The 19,135-nt window shown below is 32.2% G+C and overlaps 1 protein-coding gene, 1 long non-coding RNA gene and 1 pseudogene across 2 annotated transcripts; 2 read left to right on the top strand and 1 right to left on the bottom strand.

The window, feature by feature from the left end:
* Positions 1 to 8,087: 8,087 nt before the first annotated feature.
* On the top strand, positions 8,088 to 12,706 carry LOC120119443 (pyrophosphate--fructose 6-phosphate 1-phosphotransferase subunit beta-like). The gene is made up of 16 exons (XM_039139259.1): positions 8,088 to 8,359; positions 8,517 to 8,678; positions 8,795 to 8,916; positions 9,323 to 9,376; positions 9,454 to 9,560; positions 9,641 to 9,746; positions 9,886 to 9,949; positions 10,173 to 10,261; positions 10,664 to 10,795; positions 10,949 to 11,119; positions 11,221 to 11,336; positions 11,446 to 11,557; positions 11,694 to 11,778; positions 12,223 to 12,267; positions 12,363 to 12,431; positions 12,527 to 12,706. Exons 1-16 carry the CDS (start codon positions 8,170 to 8,172, stop codon positions 12,601 to 12,603), a joined length of 1,701 nt encoding a protein of 566 aa, XP_038995190.1. The 5' UTR covers positions 8,088 to 8,169; the 3' UTR covers positions 12,604 to 12,706.
* Positions 8,794 to 9,366, bottom strand: LOC120119447. Its single transcript, XR_005515829.1, has 2 exons — positions 9,320 to 9,366; positions 8,794 to 8,967 (listed from the first exon to the last, which is right to left on the bottom strand). It is a non-coding gene; the product is annotated as an uncharacterized LOC120119447 (long non-coding RNA).
* Positions 12,707 to 16,950: 4,244 nt separating the features above from the next.
* LOC120119446 lies at positions 16,951 to 18,018 on the top strand (annotated as a pseudogene).
* The last annotated feature ends 1,117 nt before the right edge of the window (positions 18,019 to 19,135 follow it).

Here is a 19,135-nt window from a genome sequence, read left to right as displayed (position 1 = left end):
AGGTTCCAGGGAGCGGATACATAGTTTACCCATGAACGAAATTACGCAGAAAGTCCCTGAGCAAAACGACGCCGTTTTACGCGCATTATATAAGGGGTATTTTAGGCCGAAAACGGCCACTCACCCCATTTGCAAACTTCGCTCCATCTCTCTTAAAAGAGAGAACTCTGGCTTCTCTCTAGGGCCATCCCACCGATGGGAAGCTGATCACCTGCCGCCGCCGTCTACACAAATATTCCTCTCCACCCCCGGAGCCCGGATCTAACCACCAAACAACGAACTAGGCCCTAGATCGGAGTAGATCTACACAAATGTACTTGGCTTTTCACCTTCGCCGACGAAAGCTCCTCACCTTCCCGATGCAACCACAGACGAAAGCCTTCGGCTGTGACGATATCCTTCAAAAACTTGAGTGTTCTTTGATCTCTTGCTTTGTTTTTGTATTTTTTGTACTGTTTTTGTTTCGATGGTTTCGTGGTTTTGATGATTTGGTTTGATGATGGTGCTTTGGCTCTTGGTTGTGTTCTCTGGTTTTTGATCTGTGTTGGTCGATCTTGGTACCGTTGATGGTACTGTCGTGGTGGTTTTACCTCTCGATGATGTTGTGGTTGTGCCTTGTTGAGGCTTTGGTGGTTGTTTCCTGTGTAGATCGTGGTTGATGGTCTTCTGTTTACTCTCGTGGTTAAGATGCCCCCCGTGAGTATTGTCGTGGGTTCTGTGTGTTCCTCCACCGTTCGCCCTCCTCTGTACTGTGTTGGTCGTGGGTTTTTATAACCCCCACCGGCCGTTGGGAGTCCCGACGATCTCGAGATCGTGGTTGGTTGGCCGGGGATTTCGGGATGGGTCAGTCCCGATCCCCTCGGCCGGAAATCTCGGTGACCGGTGTGTGGTGGCGTTCAGGCTTCTGGTAACCTTGATTTGATCTTGACCGTTGGATTGGGTCAGATCCAACGGTCCAAGATCGACCGCGGCTGATAGCTCTTTGTGGGTTAAACAAACCCTAATTCCCTTGCTATGTTGGCCGTTGATCTATTTGTTGATCCAACGGTCCCCTGTTATGTGGCGCTGTGACATATGCTGGAACCCTAATTTAACCTCTGGGCTGGATCAGGCCCGTCTGATTGGATTTGGACCCGTTTCTAGACCCGTTTTTGGACCTGAAAAAAAATATATGAAATTAAATTAAGTTAATAAAATAAAATAAAATAAATAATATGATATAAACTATATAATATATATATTTCAAAAATATGTTTTAGAAAACTATATATTATACTTAAAAAAAATTTCTAAAACTATATATTACATAGTTTTCAGAACGTTTTAAAAATATTATATAAGTTTTCAAAAAAATGTTTTTAAAACTACATATTATATAATTTCACAAAAAATGTTTTTTAAAACTATATACTATATATGTTTTCAAAATGTTTTAAAAACTATATAATATATAAATGATTTCAAAATGTTTTCAAAACTATATATTATATATATTTTAAAAATATTTTCAAAAACTATATAATATATGAATTTTCGAAAATCATTTTCTGAAGATTATATATTATATTTTATCAAAAACATTTTTACAAACTATAATAAAAACACAATAACTCCGAGTGAAAATGAGTGTCTACATGAAGCCGTTTCGAACATCCAAGCGTAGCCCAGGTATTTTACATATTTTCTTTGCGGATGATATCCTTTTGCTTGCTGAAGCGTCGGAGAACTAGTGTGATTTAATCCGACGGGTCCTAAACCATTTTTGTGAGGCCTTTGTACATAAAGTTAGTTCCGCTAAAACGACAATTTTATTGTCTAAGAATATCCCAATTAGGTTCATCACCGTCTTAGTGTGATGTTTGGTTTCATGATGGTTAATGATTTGGGACGTTATTTGGGGGGTTGTTTTATTACACACCCGTGTTACTTCTGCTCCGTATGGGTATTTGATTAGGATGATACAAAATAATCTATCTGGTTGGGCAACCAAGAACCTTTCCCTTGGGATGAGGTGTGTAGGCCAACGTTCCAAGGGGGACTTGCTTTAAGCATCTATATGTTCAAAATGAATTGTTCCTTATGAAGCTTGCTTTTAATCTACATGCGGATAAGGAAGCGTTATGGGTTCATTTCTTACGGTCGAAGTATTAGTGTTTGGATTTGATTCTGGAGGAGTTGAGTGGTCAAAATTGGTCCCGGATTTGGAAATGCATATGTATGGTTTGGGGTGATGTGCGTGATAATATCGTCCATTGTGTTGGTGACGGGCGTTCCATTGAATTTTGGCGGGATCAGTGACTGGCGGGGCAGATCCGTTGATCGTGTATTTCTCTGTTCAAGAAGCTCACCTCGTTTGACATGGTACAGTGGCAGATATGGGGGCTGGTGATGGTACGTGAAGGTGGGCTATTTTCATACATGTCCTCCCCCTGCATATCCTTATTCGCATTGCTGCTACAAGGGGACCATTAGCCTTGGCTTTCGGTGACTACATAGGGTGGCAGGTGAGTTCAGACATGCATTTCTCGGTTAAGACAACATATAGAGTCCTATCTGGGCCTGTTGTTGAATGCGATGATCGATTATGGAGAGTGATTAATAGCTTTCGTGGAGTGTAGAAAATCAAAGTCTTTTTATGGCTTGCTTGTTCGAGGAAGCTTATGACGAATTCTCAGCGTATCGACATTTTTCCACCGACGAACACTGCCCTGTGTGTAATCTGGCCATTGAAGATGTGTATCACGTATTTCGCGGTATTTCGCAGTTGTTCACGGTTACATTCTTTGTACGTGCGGATAAGTTAGATGAGTTCGTATCTTCAGAATTAAATACCTGGTTGCTTGTGAATCTCGCAGATGTCTCACCAACTTGGGACATTTTATTTGGTGCACTTCTTTGGTATATATGGCTTGATAGGAACGACAGGATGTTTAATAACAAGCTCGACGATAATGGCGTTATTATGGAAAGGAGCAAGCGACTGCACCTGCTATGTACTCTGGCTCGACAGGAAGTGGTGCATGGTCAGCTGTCGATGGCTCCTCACACGCATTCCGGTGAGAACGTGATTTAATGGAAGCGAACTTTGACTGGTTGGATTAAATTGAACTCGGATGAGGGACGACATCCAGGTGAAGGCGCTACAACTTGTGGTGGGGTTTTTCGGGATTGCCAAGGGCGGTGGATTGTGGGTTTCTACAAATATATAGGCATTTGTACGGTTGTGGAAGCGGAATTATGAAGAGTGTTAGTTGGTCTATCATGTGCATGGGAGAGAGGTTCTCGTTAGGTTGAAGTTGAGTTGGATTGTCAGCAGGCTCTTCATCTTCTCCAGCCGAATCGTATCGGGGGTGGTACGCTATCTATTCTTGTCCGTATCCATGCTATTCTGCAGAGGAATTGGTGTGTTCGTTTTCAGTACATTTCTCGCTAGAGTAATTGTGCGGCGGATCATTTGACTAAGTTGGTCGTCGCGGATGATTTTGGGGTTCATTATCTTGAGCATCCTCAGGCAGGGGTTTTACCGTTATTAAGTAATGATGATGTTATGTTTGGTTGTGTTCTAAGTTTGGTTTTGTTTTTTGGGAGTTGGGTGTGTACTCTTTCCTCCACTTAGATTGGAGAGGGTTTTAATGAGTCACACAGAACTCTTCATGTGTATGATGTTCCTTAATCATACTTTCTTTACCCAAAAAAATATAAATTTAGTATTTATATTGTTTGAGTTCATTTTTTAATAATTTAATTATATTTAATTTTTTAAAAATATAAAAAAGTGTAAATGAAATTTCTAAAATATAAAAATTATAACAATTTTTTTTATTCTTTTACTAAATTCTGGATTTTAATTTTTTTTTTAGATTTTTTATGCTTTAATTTCTTTTTATTTTAAATTTTTAAAATTTAAATAGAATCATAAAATTTTAAAAATATCTAGAAAATTACTAAAAGATCATATTTTTTGAATTAATAATTTTCAAAACAATTACAACTATGCTTAAATATTTTAAAAATATAAAAGCTTTAGAAAATATACAAATTCTACAAATAGAAAGATGTAAAAAAAACAATTTTTAGATCTTTTAATAAATTCTGATTTTAAGAAAAAAATTATGATTTTTTTAGAATTTTAGTATTTTTACTTTTTTACACAATAAAATTTAAATCACATCATCAATTTTCAAATAAAAATGTCAAAAGACGAAAATAAAAGCTAAAGGGTCATACTAATCCAAGAAATAATAAAAAATTTAAAATGAGAATTTTGCTAAACTCGAGCGGTCATTTTAGGTATTAAATCAGATTTATATTTTTATTATTTATTAATGGTTCATCGGTGTATAATGATGTTAAGCTCAAATGAGCCGTACAATGTCCTGTTTCCGGTGAGATTTGAGCTTTATTTGTTAATTAGGTCATCATAATCACCAAACATTGATTAGAATCTTTGTTATAAAAATTCAAACTTTTGTCTCCATTGATAAAATTTCTGTAGACAATTCATACAAGTCTTTTTTTTTTTATAATTCATGTATCCGTTGTATATTTTATATAATACTCTTATTTAGATTATTTATATATTGGATTAATACAATAAATATTTCATATTTATGTTATGATAAATTATATCAATAGTTGGCATCGAAACCCCACTTCTAATTTTATACCCAAAATGGGTTGAGATGTTGATTTTAACACATCTTCCTCGATTTTGATACCATGCATGAAAAATGGTTAAATGATTTTAGAAAACCTCTCAAGTCTCATACTCTTATTATTGAGACCCAAACCATTTATAACCACAAGACAACACTCTTGACCATGAAATATTCGTTTTAAGTCGTTTAAAGCTTCAAGTACATTCGCATACTTTCATTCAAGAATTAAGCACGATGTGAACATTAATGCACCACTTGATTATGTGAATGATATTCAAACCAAATTTATATGTATTTGTTGAGAACGGATATTGAATCGACTCGTTTTGAGATTAATACACGAATTAAAAATTTATATTAATTTCAGAAAAATTATGTCATCAAATCCTTAGACTTGGAATTACTACAGTTCTCAATATGATGATTATTACGTTTTAGCATAGTTAAACATTGTCTTTAATCGGATAATTATAAAGGTTGTGCTTGAACATGACAAGGAACATTTAGTGAGATGTAAGTGGTTAAGATGAAATTTATCTCTCTTATCAAAAAAGGGATATCTTAATGCCCCTCGATGGGTGAGACAGAAAAATGCATGGCCGTGCTTAAATGAGTTGATAGAGATTAATATCATTTATTTAATCAGTTCAATTAGATATTTAGAAATTGAAGATAGAGCGATATAAAGTTGACATTTTTCATATCTTATATTATATCAAGATATCATGAGATAAAAGGATTATGACATAAGTTGTATTAAGATTGTCTTAGATCATGAGCTTTTCATTTAACTTGGGTAGTTGTAATATCTTGCTAGAGGTCACTAATGACTTTTATGATCAAATGTGATTTTATCTACTGCTAAAGTTAACTGAACATATAGGGTCGCACACTTAGAATGAATAAGAATTGTCGTGGTTATTATTATAAATGATAATTTAAGATAATGAGATTATTTTAAATTATATTATAATATATTATTTATTATTTGAATTTAAATAAGTTAAATTCATATTATTTTGATAGAATATTGTGTTTATTATTATTTCTTTTTTGATTTAGAAATAATATTAAATAAATAATGTAGTTAAATAATATTAGTATTTGGATGAATTTGATTTTCTTATCAAATAAGAAATCTTCTATTATTTATTTAAAAATATTTTAGAAAAATAATATTTATTTTATCATTTAATTTAAAATAATTTTAAATTAAATATGATTTTTAAAAAATGAAGGATTAATTAATCCTAACTAAATCATATATATATATATACACGTGATATATGATTAGGGTTACAGGTTAATCTTTCACAACTGTCCATAACAAAAAAAAACATTTTTGAGAAAAATACATTTGAACTAGCATTATATAACCATTCTTCATTCGTTCACATGTGGATACTTGTATAGAGTGATCGTCTTTCAGAAATGCAACATTTTAAAAATCTAAAGAGAATCAAACACAACTTCATAGGATTTTCAAATAAGAGATTAAGGTAATCTCACGACTTTATTTTACTGCAGCTAGTATGATATGCATGAGATCCTAGGATTGGTCGAGGTAATTTTTTGAATGTTTGTTGTTTTCTTTGCCCCGATTTCCAACACAATAATTTGACCCATAAACTTTAGATAAAATACTAGTTTGACTCTAAATTTTAGTTAAAATATCATTTACCACCTAAATTTTAACTAAAATATCAATATGATCCTTGAATTCAACCAAAATCTCATGTTATCGGTCTTCACTCATCATCGTCATAGTCGATCACCTTCGATCAACATCTAATAATTAAAAATAATTAAATACATAGATTAAATTTATAATTTACAATGCTACGGACTGGTAGAAATTTTTTCCTAATACAAATAAATACATCTAGGGTAAATTACATGTTTAGTACTTAAATTATCAATTTTGATCATTTTAGTACCTAAAGTTTTAATTTTTTTTCTTCAAAATCATACCTAAAATATAATCTTTGTTTCATTTTAGTTCCATGTTTAAAATTTAACGTTAAATTTTGAAAAAAATTGAAAGTTTAGGTACTAAAACGGATCAAACTGATAGTTTAGGTACTAAAGGCATTAAATTTTTAACAACGGGTACAAAAATGAATTGAAAACTAAACGTTAAGTATGATTTAAAAAAAATAAAAGTTTAGATACTAAAACAAACTAAAACTAATAGTTTAAATACTAAATGTGTAGTTTACCCATACATCTAATAATGTAATATGTCAATATGCCATTCCACCAAATCAAAATAAGGGCTAGGGTTAGGTAATGATAAAATCCTCCCATCCACCAAATTTGATAATTCCTATATTTATAGTAAGGTTGTATATATAAAATACATGACACTTAATGTTTAATTAATTTGTATTATTTTAAAGAATAAATTATTTTTTATAATCATCTATATTTGATTCTATTATTTCATTAAATTCAGTTTCTTTTATTTAAAATATTAAATTTATATCTCCAATATTATTTAAATAATCTAATACCTTTGAATCTTTGACATAAAATAATCTAATACCTAATTTCGTTAGTTCAGTTACTAATTGATAATTGTTCAAAAAATTACTAATTGATAAGAACAAGTTAAATTTTAAGATATAGAAGTAAATTTCAAACTAACCATTATCTTTTTAGTAATTGATTTTATTAGAGATACATATTTTAGTACACTAACAATGAATATTTTAATCTTTCAAGAGATTAATAAACTATCATCATTAATTAATAGTTTAATATATATATATATATATGACATGTTAATTTTTCTTTTATATTTTTTAAATAATAATATTTTTAAAATTAAACACCTTTTATTTTGTTTTATTTGTGATTTTAATAAGGTTTTAACTAATTTCATGAGATATAAAATTAAAATTTTACACCAACTTATTTCTTTTTATTAATTTGTGATAGATATAAGACAATATATGTTTAAATATAATCTCAATCATTTGACATTGAAAGCTCATACATCTAGTATGTTAAAACTTGAGACCTCAAGAAATAATAACAATTCCTACACCAACTCAATTATTTTTTCTTATATTATAGATTTATGTATAATAACTTTAATTAAATATATTATACAATTTAATATATAAATACTTATCATATAATTTTGATAAATATTTAATAATATTTTTTTTTCATATATCTTAAAAACCATGGGTAGTCCAACATCGTCGTGCTTATCCTGACTCAGCTTCCCTTCTGCTCCAACTTCATTCGTTACTGGACCTTAAAACTACGTGATCCAATGTCGTTTCGTGAGCAAATTCCAAAAATACCACAGATTTCAATGGGCAAACAAATACATTTTCCAGAGGCGGAGTCTCCCAAGCGCTGTATATACTAACCTAAAATGACGTTATCACCCTTTTCTTTGACTTTAAAATGACCCAGGACAAATCTGATAGATTCACTCGCCACTGAAAAGCAGTTAGGTATAACCACCAAATTATACACTCCTCAAGCTAAAAAAGAGATGTCTCCGTCTTTGGACACTAACGGCGATGTCGCCGCCTTAAAATCATCGCCGATCTCCGGACGTTTTGCCGCCGTTTACAGTGAGGTTCAAACGAATCGTATCGATCACGCTCTTCCTCTCCCTTATGTTCTTAGAAACCCCTTCAAAATTGTTGATGGTCCCCCTAGCTCCGCCGCCGGCAACCCTGGTTATTCCATCTTCTCTCGTTATTTCTTTATTCACGTTTTTCATTTTCGATCCATCTTCTTTATATATATCTGCATAATCATGCAAGTAAAAAGTTGTCTTTGGTTCAGTTCACTGAACTGGAATACCGCTCTTTTTAAAATTGAAATATTTGGCAGATGAGATCGCAAAGCTGTTTCCGAATTTGTTTGGGCAACCCTCGGCGATGCTAGTGCCAAACGGAGTTGACAGTGTTGGATCTGATCAGAAGTTGAAGATCGGTGTCGTTTTATCTGGAGGACAGGCACCTGGAGGTCACAATGTGATTTCTGGAATCTTCGGTTAGTCTTTTTTTTTCCTCAGTTACATTGTTTCAATAACATTGCAAGTTGCTTTAGGAGTTTGATACATGTGCTAATGGAAGTAAAATGATTTATTTCTTTATTTGGAATGATAGATTACTTGCAGGATCGCGCGAAAGGTAGCATTTTGTATGGTTTTAGGGGAGGTCCTGCCGGGATCATGAAGTGCAAATACATAGAATTGAGTGCAGATTATATTTACCCTTACAGAAATCAGGTATCATTTGCTGGTTTTTGTAGAAATTTAAATGTTAAGAAGCAAAAGCAACTAGCGAAAGAAACCAAATGACGCCTTAAGCAGTGCATACTTAAATATCCAGTGTCTGTTAGTAACTGCTGCTGTTGGGGATTTTGATTGTTTTGGAATTTCTATATTATCTTGTAAATTATTGGTGCGAGTATATAGTAACATAGCTTCAGCTTAACTATGTGATCATGGCATGACATATTGCCATGCCACCTACATTACAGGTTTTTATGTCCAATATTAGCATATCTATGTTTTCATTTGTCTCACGCTGATTGATTTTAGCTTTGCATCTATCCATTACAACATTTGTGCTGACCCTTAAAGCAGAGTTCCTAAGTCCTAACAATTGTGTTTCTTTATTTATTCTAACCAGGGCGGCTTTGATATGATACGCAGTGGGAGAGATAAGATTGAAACTCCTGAGCAGGTAACATTTTGTCTGTATTTACTTCTAGTTATTTAGTTTTACTGATAGTGGCCGACTTATGTGGGTACCATTTTCAGTTTAAGCAAGCTGAAGAAACAACATCGAAGCTTGATTTGGATGGGCTTGTTGTTATTGGTGGGGATGACTCAAACACAAATGCTTGCCTCCTTGCAGAAAACTTCAGGTACAGTTAGAGAAAATTTTAATTGTTGACGTATAATGATATAATATGCTTATATATAGTTTCTACAACTTGTCCATTAGGGGTAAAAATTTGAAAACTCGAGTGATTGGATGCCCAAAAACCATCGATGGTGATTTGAAATGCAAAGAGGTTCCCACAAGTTTTGGGTTCGATACTGCTTGCAAGGTAAGGCTATATTTGCATTCACATTTTATAATTGTAATTATAGTTTCTTTATATCATTTTTGCAAGTTGTTCTTGGAGACCCTTTTGCTGTATATTCCACTGGTTAGATATGCACTCATGGTTGCTTATCTTCTTATAGATATATGCTGAAATGATTGGGAATGTAATGATTGATGCACGATCAACTGGAAAATATTACCACTGTAAGTGCTTAAAGCTTTCAAATTACATGAACCTGTTTAAAATGTTCATACATATCGCATGTGTGATTGACTACTTTTTGGGTTGTTTTGTTCGTTCATACAAGTAAAACACTTGTGTACGTGTACTTTTCAAGATAGTTTAGGATAAACATGGCTTCGCTGACTCTTGCTATACTATGATTATATATGTTTATTACACTGTTCAATTCCCCTGTCTGTGTAGTTGTGCGGCTCATGGGGCGTGCAGCTTCACACATTACTTTGGAGTGTGCCTTGCAAACTCATCCTAACATTACTATTATTGGAGAAGAGGTATTTTATAAACTATTCTTATCTCTTTGACAGTTTTTGTTGTTTGTGTGACCAATAAATTTGAAGGTCTACAGTTCAACTGTTTTAGGACATTGTCTTTGTACGTTATCAAATAAGTTTTCTATTTTTTTTTTTGAGTTTTAGGTTTTTTAATGATTAATTGAAGATAAATGGTTGGTAAAATTTTGTATGGGGTATGTTACCCTTATTGGCTACATCTTGGATATGGGTTTGAGGGTATGATTCTCCAAAACAATAAAAAATTAAAAAATTCAGCATACCTATGTCTGATGCACACACATTTCCATTATCACCACCAAGTCCAAGTAACAGGTCCTGAAGATACTTGGATAAAAAGCTTTCTGTACAGATTCATAGTTGATCAATGTATATTTGTTGCAGGTTGCTGCCAAGAAGTTGACGCTTAAAAATGTAACAGACTACATGGTTGATGTCATTTGCAAACGTGCTGAACTTGGGTACAACTATGGTGTGATTCTCATTCCTGAAGGTCTCATTGACTTCATTCCTGAGGTATTGCTCATCATCAGCTGATCTTTTTTTTTTTATCAGATTATTTATTTCATTCTCATAATGATTTATAGTTGGGAAATGTAATGCTTTGCTATATGCAAACATCTGCATGTGTACTACTTGATTGATATGCATGCTTCCGTGTGCTTTCAGGTCCAGCAGCTTATTGCTGAACTAAATGAAATTCTGGCACATGACATTGTTGATGTAGATGGCCTATGGAAAAAGAAACTTACCGATCAGTCTCTAAAGCTTTTTGATTTCTTACCTCAAGCTATTCAAGAACAATTGATGCTTGAAAGGGATCCACATGGAAATGTTCAGGTATTTACCTTGTAATGATGTTCCTCTGCTTATCTTTGTTTGCGGAACTATTTCATGGTTTCCAAATTCACAATTTAATATCTGTTCTTTTTATACATTAGGTTGCCAAAATAGAAACAGAGAAAATGCTCATTCAAATGGTTGAAACAGAATTAGAGAAGAGGAAGCAGGAAGGTTCCTATAAAGCTGATTTTAAAGGACAGTCACATTTCTTTGGGTACTAATCGCTATCTGTCCTGAAATGTCATTTTTTTGTAGGTTTAAACCTTAGTGCTGAGTGACTTGATCCATAAAGTGTGTTTCTTATCTGATTTTATAATTTTCAGTTATGAAGGAAGATGCGGTTTGCCAACTAACTTTGATGCCTCATACTGCTATGCATTGGGATATGGTGCTGGAGCTCTCCTCCACAGTGGAAAAACTGGATTGATATCATCGGTTTGTTTTCATCCCTTCCGCTGCCTTCTTGCCACCATCCAACCCTTTTGCTTATGCGTTGATATTTATATTCAATTGGCCATTTAAATTTAATGTTTAAATTGTTGTATTTTTTTTCATTTTGTAATGTTATCAGGTTGGAAACTTGTGTGCCCCTGTTGAAGAATGGACTGTTGGAGGGACTGCTCTTACATCAATGATGGACGTGGAGAGGAGACATGGTAGGGTTACTCTTCAGCCTATCACTTCAATCAACTTAGAACTTCCATTTCTTATTTCCTTTGTTAATTTATCCTGGTGAAGAACACTTTTTAGGATTTACATGACCTCATATTGTACATTTAGTTTTGTTTTGTAGGTTTACATTTTGCTCTGTTAATTTTAGAATACACTTGACGAGTAAAATAAACCTACAAAAAATGGAAGAACACTATTAGAATGCACTTTAGATTTTAGTATAATTTTAGTATAGAGAGGCTTTTAGCAAGTAAAATGTAATTCGGAACAAAAGCATACACCATATTATAGTGATGCCAATTTTGTGACCTTTCTCTTCTTAAACTAAACAACGGTCTTCAGAAATTATCTTGCCTTCATGTGCACGCATCTTTCGGTTAATTTCTTCTCAAATTTGAACACAAGATTGACATTGAAATGATTTGCAGGTAAATTCAAGCCTGTTATCAAGAAGGCAATGGTAGAATTGGATGGTAAGATATGCAGATTTCTTATTTTGCCAGTGTTGTTTTGTTTACACTATTCAAGATCATGAGGCCACAAGGTGTTTGTTATGACGAATATGCAGGTGCACCGTACAAGAAATTTGCTTCCATGCGGGAGGAATGGGCCCTTAAAAACTGCTACATTAGTCCTGGTTGGTGTTGAATTTTATATACTTGACATTCTTTTCGTGTATATTTGTATAATTTGTCTGTCTTTAACTTTTTCCTCAATGTATTTGGGTATCAGGTCCTATTCAATTTGTTGGGCCATCTTCCAATGCAGTTAACCACACTCTGCTCCTTGAACTCGGTGCTCAAGCTTAGAGGTATTGATTGAAAAACTGCTATAGTAGGAAAGCTCAAATGTCTAGAGATAGCAAGTCAAACTTTGTAGTTTGTTTGTCGTGCTTCATTCTTGTTTATTTTTCCCTTTGAGTTTTGAAACTTTATACCTTTTGAGGTTTTTGGACCCTATAATTAGCTCTATATCTATGGATTTTAAAGCCTGTAAGAACCAATTATATATGTTACTGTTCTTGTAGTTGAGTTTGAAGCGTTTTGATTAGCCATTTTGGTAATTTTTTACTATTATCATCTTACCGAAAGACATTTTATAGATTGTGCAATGCCATTACTTTTAAATTTCAGCGCATTCTCTCCTTTTTGGTGTGGGATTAATGCCCTCACTCCTTTCTCAGTCGGCGTTATGTTTATCTACCCTGCCTATTACAACCATTGATGCTTTCGGCGTGAGATCAGATAATTTGGAGTAAAGTTGTAAATGAGTCGAGTGGAGTTTGAGTATTATTGAATCTGACTCAACTTGAAACTTTGTAAGTTTAAAATTATGAAGTTTGATTTAAATTCGAAATCAAAAGTTGAAGTTCGATTCGAAAGCTCACGGGTTTAAAATTATAAGTTAAGGGTTATCGTTGCCCTTCTAGTAGATTTAATTTATCACTCTATTGTATTTTTGTATCAAGTCTTTAAAGTTGTTTAATTGTATTATTTAATACTCTATCCCTCATTTAAAACTTTAAATTATAAATCCTAAGGTAGGATTTATGATTTATAAACTCTAAGTTGAGTTAATGATTTATAAGTTATAGAGTTGGGGATTAGGGTTTATAATTTAAGGTTTTAAGTAAGGGTTAGGATATAGAATGATACAATTGAGTAATTTTGAGCGTTAAATTGATACGAAAATATGATAGAGACGAAAGTGATAAATTTAAGTTAACTTTCTGCTTAAAGTTTTTAAGCTAACTCAAAATTAAAGATTGAAAATTTAAATTGAAAATTGAAAATTAGCTTAAACTTGAATTTTTTTTTCTTAACTCAATTAAAATCAAAACTTGAGGTTTGTTCAAACTTGAATTCAAGTAGATTTTGAACTTTAAATATACGAAATCAAGATATTTTGCGAAAATATACTACGCTCTCTCATATTTCCGGTACTAATGTTTGATTTAAAAAGAACTCTCTCAAGTTTCCGGTACTAAAGTTAGTTTGATTTAAAAAAAATGCTGTTTAAAAAATTAAAAATTAGTCTTAAAAATATTTTTTCAAAACTAAAAATTATTTTCATTAAAAATATTTTGTAAAATTGAAAATAAAAGTTTTTAATTTAAGTGGGTTTGAATCATGTAAACACTATATTTTTCTCAATAATTTTTAATTATTATATCTGTGTGTCATTAGATTGATTTCATATAAACGTAAAAGAAATATTTTATTTACCATATTTTTATTACAAAAAATAGACAGTCAATTGTGTTATCACATTTTTATTATTGAAAATAAAATTTTATTTTTATTTATTAAATATATTTTTTAGTTTCTAAAATATAATGATATAGAAAATATTTTCAAAAAGCAAATGGAGCTTGATTCTTCCGAAATCTAAATAGTTTGTCTTACTAAAATTGTCATATAATCAAATTTTTTAAACTTACTTGTTAGTGTTATGTTATTTGATTGCACCACGCATTTTAAATTTTAAATTGATCTTCACAACATTTACAATGAGCACTCAAATTATCAAAATTGATTTAATCAAAAAAAATTATTTGATATTGATTTCATTATTAAATATTAATATAAATAGATAAATTATATTTAAAAAAAAGTAAAGCAAATTTAATTATTATATAAATAATTTAAAATTGATTTGCTAAAAATAATTTAATTAAATTTTGATGATATAATCTATTTTTTTTGTCTCGAGGCAAATATTAACTACTAGTTAGTGTAATAGGATGATGAATTAATTTTTTTAAGTAAAGTTAAGGAGTTTGAATTCTAGTATGACAAATAGAAAAAAATAAAGTAGAAAGATCGTTTCATAATAGATCTTTGTAGGATTCAAATTAAATTAATAAATTAGATATTCTTTTTATAGCTTTCACGAGGTTCTTTTGTTTTTTTTTATCTAAAATATTAGATAAATTTATAAGCTAAAATAGATAATTTAACTTCTGAAAGAAAATATTTAAATTATATAAAATTTTCAAGAATACGACTGCACTTCAAGTACTCTATCAGTCCATTTCTGATAATCACTATCAATCAATTAGAAATATTGTGATGGTTTTTTCAACAACAAAAAAAAATCAAAAAAATCAAATCTGATTTTTAAAAAAATTAAATCTTCTTCGAAATTGTAAGTTTTCTTTTTAAAAAAATAAAAATGTATAAAATATATTTATTGGATTAAGTTTAGGATTTCTATGAATTGTTTATAGTTTTATGATTTTTTAAAAAAATAATTAAACATATAGTTTTATTAAAATATAATTTTATCAAAATTGTCAATACTTAAAAATGACTATCATAATTACAATAGATTTATTTAAATCTCTAAATAATTTTTTAAAAACAGCATTTTTTTTATAATTTTTATGAAAGATAAAATATTTCCTTAAATTTTTCGTTTCTCTGTTTTAAATAAACAAAAAATAAAAGTTTTAGAGCAAAAGTAAGGAAATATAGTTTTTAAAAAAAATAAAAGAAATATGATATAAAAAATCTTAGACAAATTTGGCATGTAACCTATATATATACAATGCTGGAACTTAATATTTCAAAAATCAATAACAAATCAATACCGATTGAGATAACTTATTAACTATAATCTAGTAATATTGTAAGAAAATTGTACGAGTACTTTCTCTCTAATGGCAATTTTGAAGCAACTTCTCACTACCACTGCTCTTCCATGGCGAAAGATGGGCTCTCCTAAAATCCTAACCCCAACCACAACCACAACCACTTCGCCTTCTCCCTCAACTCATCTCCTTCATTCTCGATGCACCGTAAGTTTCTTATATATCTTCTTTTCTTTATTTGTAAATGTTTCAAAACTTTTGGTGGTGTTTGGTTTGCAGGAATCCTTAGAATTAGGGGAAATTGGAATCCAATTCTACCCCATGTTTGGTTCAAGTTTTGAAAGGGAATTAGAATCTCTCATGACTTCAATTTTCCAGAGGGAAAGTGAATTCCATCAATTCTATGATGGAATTCAATTCCCTTGTTGGAGGGAATGTGAAATTTGACCATACTACTCTCATCAATCTTTTGGTAATTTATTAATATATTTTGATTAGGATTAGGGATGGCCACTCAATTCGGACTCGACGGGTTCCGACCTGACCCGATCGGGTCAGATTTTTTTAAAAAAAATCGGGTTCGGGTCGAGTCAGATTCGGGTTTAGGGTGAAAAATATCCGACCTGACTCAACCCGAAAAATATATAATTTTACCTTATATATTTAAGAATAATTACAATAATACCCCTCTATATATAATTTTTTTCAATTAAGTCACTGTTTTTATTGAATAAATTTTTTTATTATTTCGGGTCGGGTTTCTAATTCATATATTCGGGTCGGGTCGGGTGAAACTTTATTTTGGTCGGGTCGGTCATTTTTTTAAGTGTGATATTCGGGTTCGGGTTTAGGATGAAAAATACCCGACCCAACCCAAAAATATATATAAGTTTACCTTATATATTTAGGAATAATTACAATAATACCCCTCTATATATAATTTTTTTTCAATTAAGACACGTTTTTATTGAATAAAAATATTTTTTTTATTATTTCGGGTCTGGTCTGGTTTCTAATTCATATATTCAGGTCGGATCGGGTGAAACTTTATTTTGGTCGAGTTGGGTCGGGTCTTGGATGGAGGTTTCCTTGTTCTCAGGTCGGGTCGGATGGAGGTTCTGTAATTTGGATGATTTTAACTTATGATGTTTATTAGCATGATTTTTATAATTTATTGAAATGAATAATCAATCAATCAATAAAATTAAAATTTAATATTTTTTAAATTTTATAATATATTGTTACATGTAATTTATAAAACAAACTAAAATTAAGCAAAAAAACAAGAAGGGCAATCATGTCATTTTACATTACTGAAATCAAATTCATCTAGCATGTCTGCAAACCAAACAGAATATGAAATTGAATTCCAATTCAATTTCCTGTCAACTAAACATAATATGGAATTGGATTTCAATTCCTGACAGATTTCAATTCCTTCACAAATTTCAATTCCCTAAGAAATATTCCAGCGAACCAAACGCCACTTTAGTGATGAGAAATTAAGGAATCAAAATTCTATATCTTCTATATCAGTTTTTATTCTGATCCTAAACTCAAATGCTCCTGCTTGGCTGTGAAGGTGAACTTGTTGATGCTGTTCCGTTCATGGGGGAATCCATCACCGATGGCTCTCCATCTAACTTTTGGAAGCGTATGTTGTGCATGTACTTCTCATCATGAGATTATTATAGAAGCATGTGATGTGAAAACACTAATACGTCTTATGTTTTGTGATTTGGGAGCAGAACCTGGTGACCGTGTAGAAGTAGATGAGCCAATTGCACAAATAGAAACCGATAAGGTACTTATTAGTTAGGTGACTTCCTTCTAAGCATCCACATCTTTAGTTTTGTCCGTCAGATAATATTTTTCTTCTTATTCTGAATAAGTAAGACTTTCCCCCCTTATATGATACAAATAGGTGACAATTGATGTGAGTAGTCGGGAAGCTGGTGTAATTGAACAGGTAAATATCTGATAGTTTACATGCTGGTCTGTTTTAGGAAAAGTTAATACTTGATTTGATCTTAAACTAATGTTTATCGGTTTCCAGTTGGTGGCCAAAGTAAGCGACACTGTGGAGCCAGGTACGAAGATAGCTGTCATTTCAAAACCGGTGACGTAACTCATGTTGCTCCATCAGAAGGAAAGTCTAACCAGGCGGTTTCCGAGCCTTCTCCTGCGAAAACAATGAAAATAGAAACAGAGAAGCCTAAAGCATCTGCTCTGCTTCCTTCCAAGCCTTCAGCTAAGGAACCTCAACTTCCTCCTAAAGAGAGGCAGAGGAGAGTAAGTATAATAGGACATATAATTCGACATATCATTCTTCTTTTATTTTTGGCTGTTACTGAAATATGTGATTTCAGGTCCCTATGACTAGACTTAGAAAGCGTGTTGCAACACGGTTGAAGGACTCTCAAAACACTTTCGCCATGTTGACGACATTCAATGAAGTTGATATGTAACTGCCATCCCTTCTTATCCTACCGTTGTTGGATGTGAATTACCACTCTTTGTTCTTTTGGTCCTTATGGTTCCACAAGAGATAAAATTTATGCTGTTTGGATTAGATTAATCTTTTGGTAGGATTTTGAAATGGATACACATCTTTTATTGGGATATTCAACTTTCATAAGTTTCATGTTATTCTAACCTGATACTGATTTAGTTTTTGCTCATTTGCTCTCTACTTCAGTACACGATACCAGGACCGGTTTGATGAAGCTCCGTTCGGAATATAACGATTTGTGAAGGTAACATTAACCAAAAGAATGCTTATGAGAGTTTGTGTCTGTGTACATTATACAATCTTCATTCGAGTAGTCTTATCTCCTCCCAGGCTGCTGTTAGCGATCTTCAGAATCAACCAATTGTCAATGCTGTAATTGATGCAGATGACATAATATATAGAGATTATATCGATGTCAGTGATGCTGTTGGTACCCCAAAGGTCTGTCGCAATTTCCATCAGTCTATATAAAGTGATTGAGTAATGTGGTTGGGATTTCTTTCTGCAGCAACATTCTGACATCCAATTTTCTCGGATTTGCATGATCATGTTATTTATACTTTACATGGACCATAAAACGAGCATGAAGGATACAAAAAAGAACTTATCGTTGCTTTCGATATTCTCTGCCTGCACTCTGCACTACCTTTTTTGTTTAAAATGTACAAAAGCCCTCAACTGTGCTTTGCTTTCTAATTCTCCATCGGTATCTGAAATGGGGCTGCTTTGTTTGACATGCCTCTCCAGGGTCTTGTAGTCAGGGCGGACCCAGGATAAAAATTCAGGGGTTGCACAAAAAAATTCTTATAAATTTTTTTAGGGGTTGCACAATATTAAAGGTGACACTTGTATTAATTAAAAAAAATTAGAAAAAATTAACACTAAGTAGACAATTTTGTTGTATAAATTTTTTTTTCTATAAGAATTTATCTGAAATATAAGAATTCTACCTAAAAATCACAAAATATATATATATAAAAATACTAAAATAATATCATTTGATCAATGTTCTTTACAATTTGAGGGGTTGTCCGGGCTACCCCTGGCAACCCCTGGGTCTGCCCCTGCTAGTAGTTCCAGTTATCCGATATGCTGACAGAATGAACTTTGCTGAAATCGAGAAAGGGATAAACGACCTTGTTAAGAAGGCAAATGATGGGTCGTTATCAATTGATGAGATGGCAGGAGGCTCATTCACGATATCCAATGGCGGTGTTTATGGAAGCCTCTTAAGTAC

This window comes from Hibiscus syriacus, unplaced genomic scaffold, assembly GCF_006381635.1.
Source record: "Hibiscus syriacus cultivar Baekdansim isolate YM2019G1 unplaced genomic scaffold, ASM638163v2 tig00110332_pilon, whole genome shotgun sequence".
In the NCBI taxonomy this organism is placed as follows: Eukaryota; Viridiplantae; Streptophyta; class Magnoliopsida; order Malvales; family Malvaceae; genus Hibiscus; species Hibiscus syriacus.
This window is presented reverse-complemented; position numbering and strand designations above follow the sequence as displayed.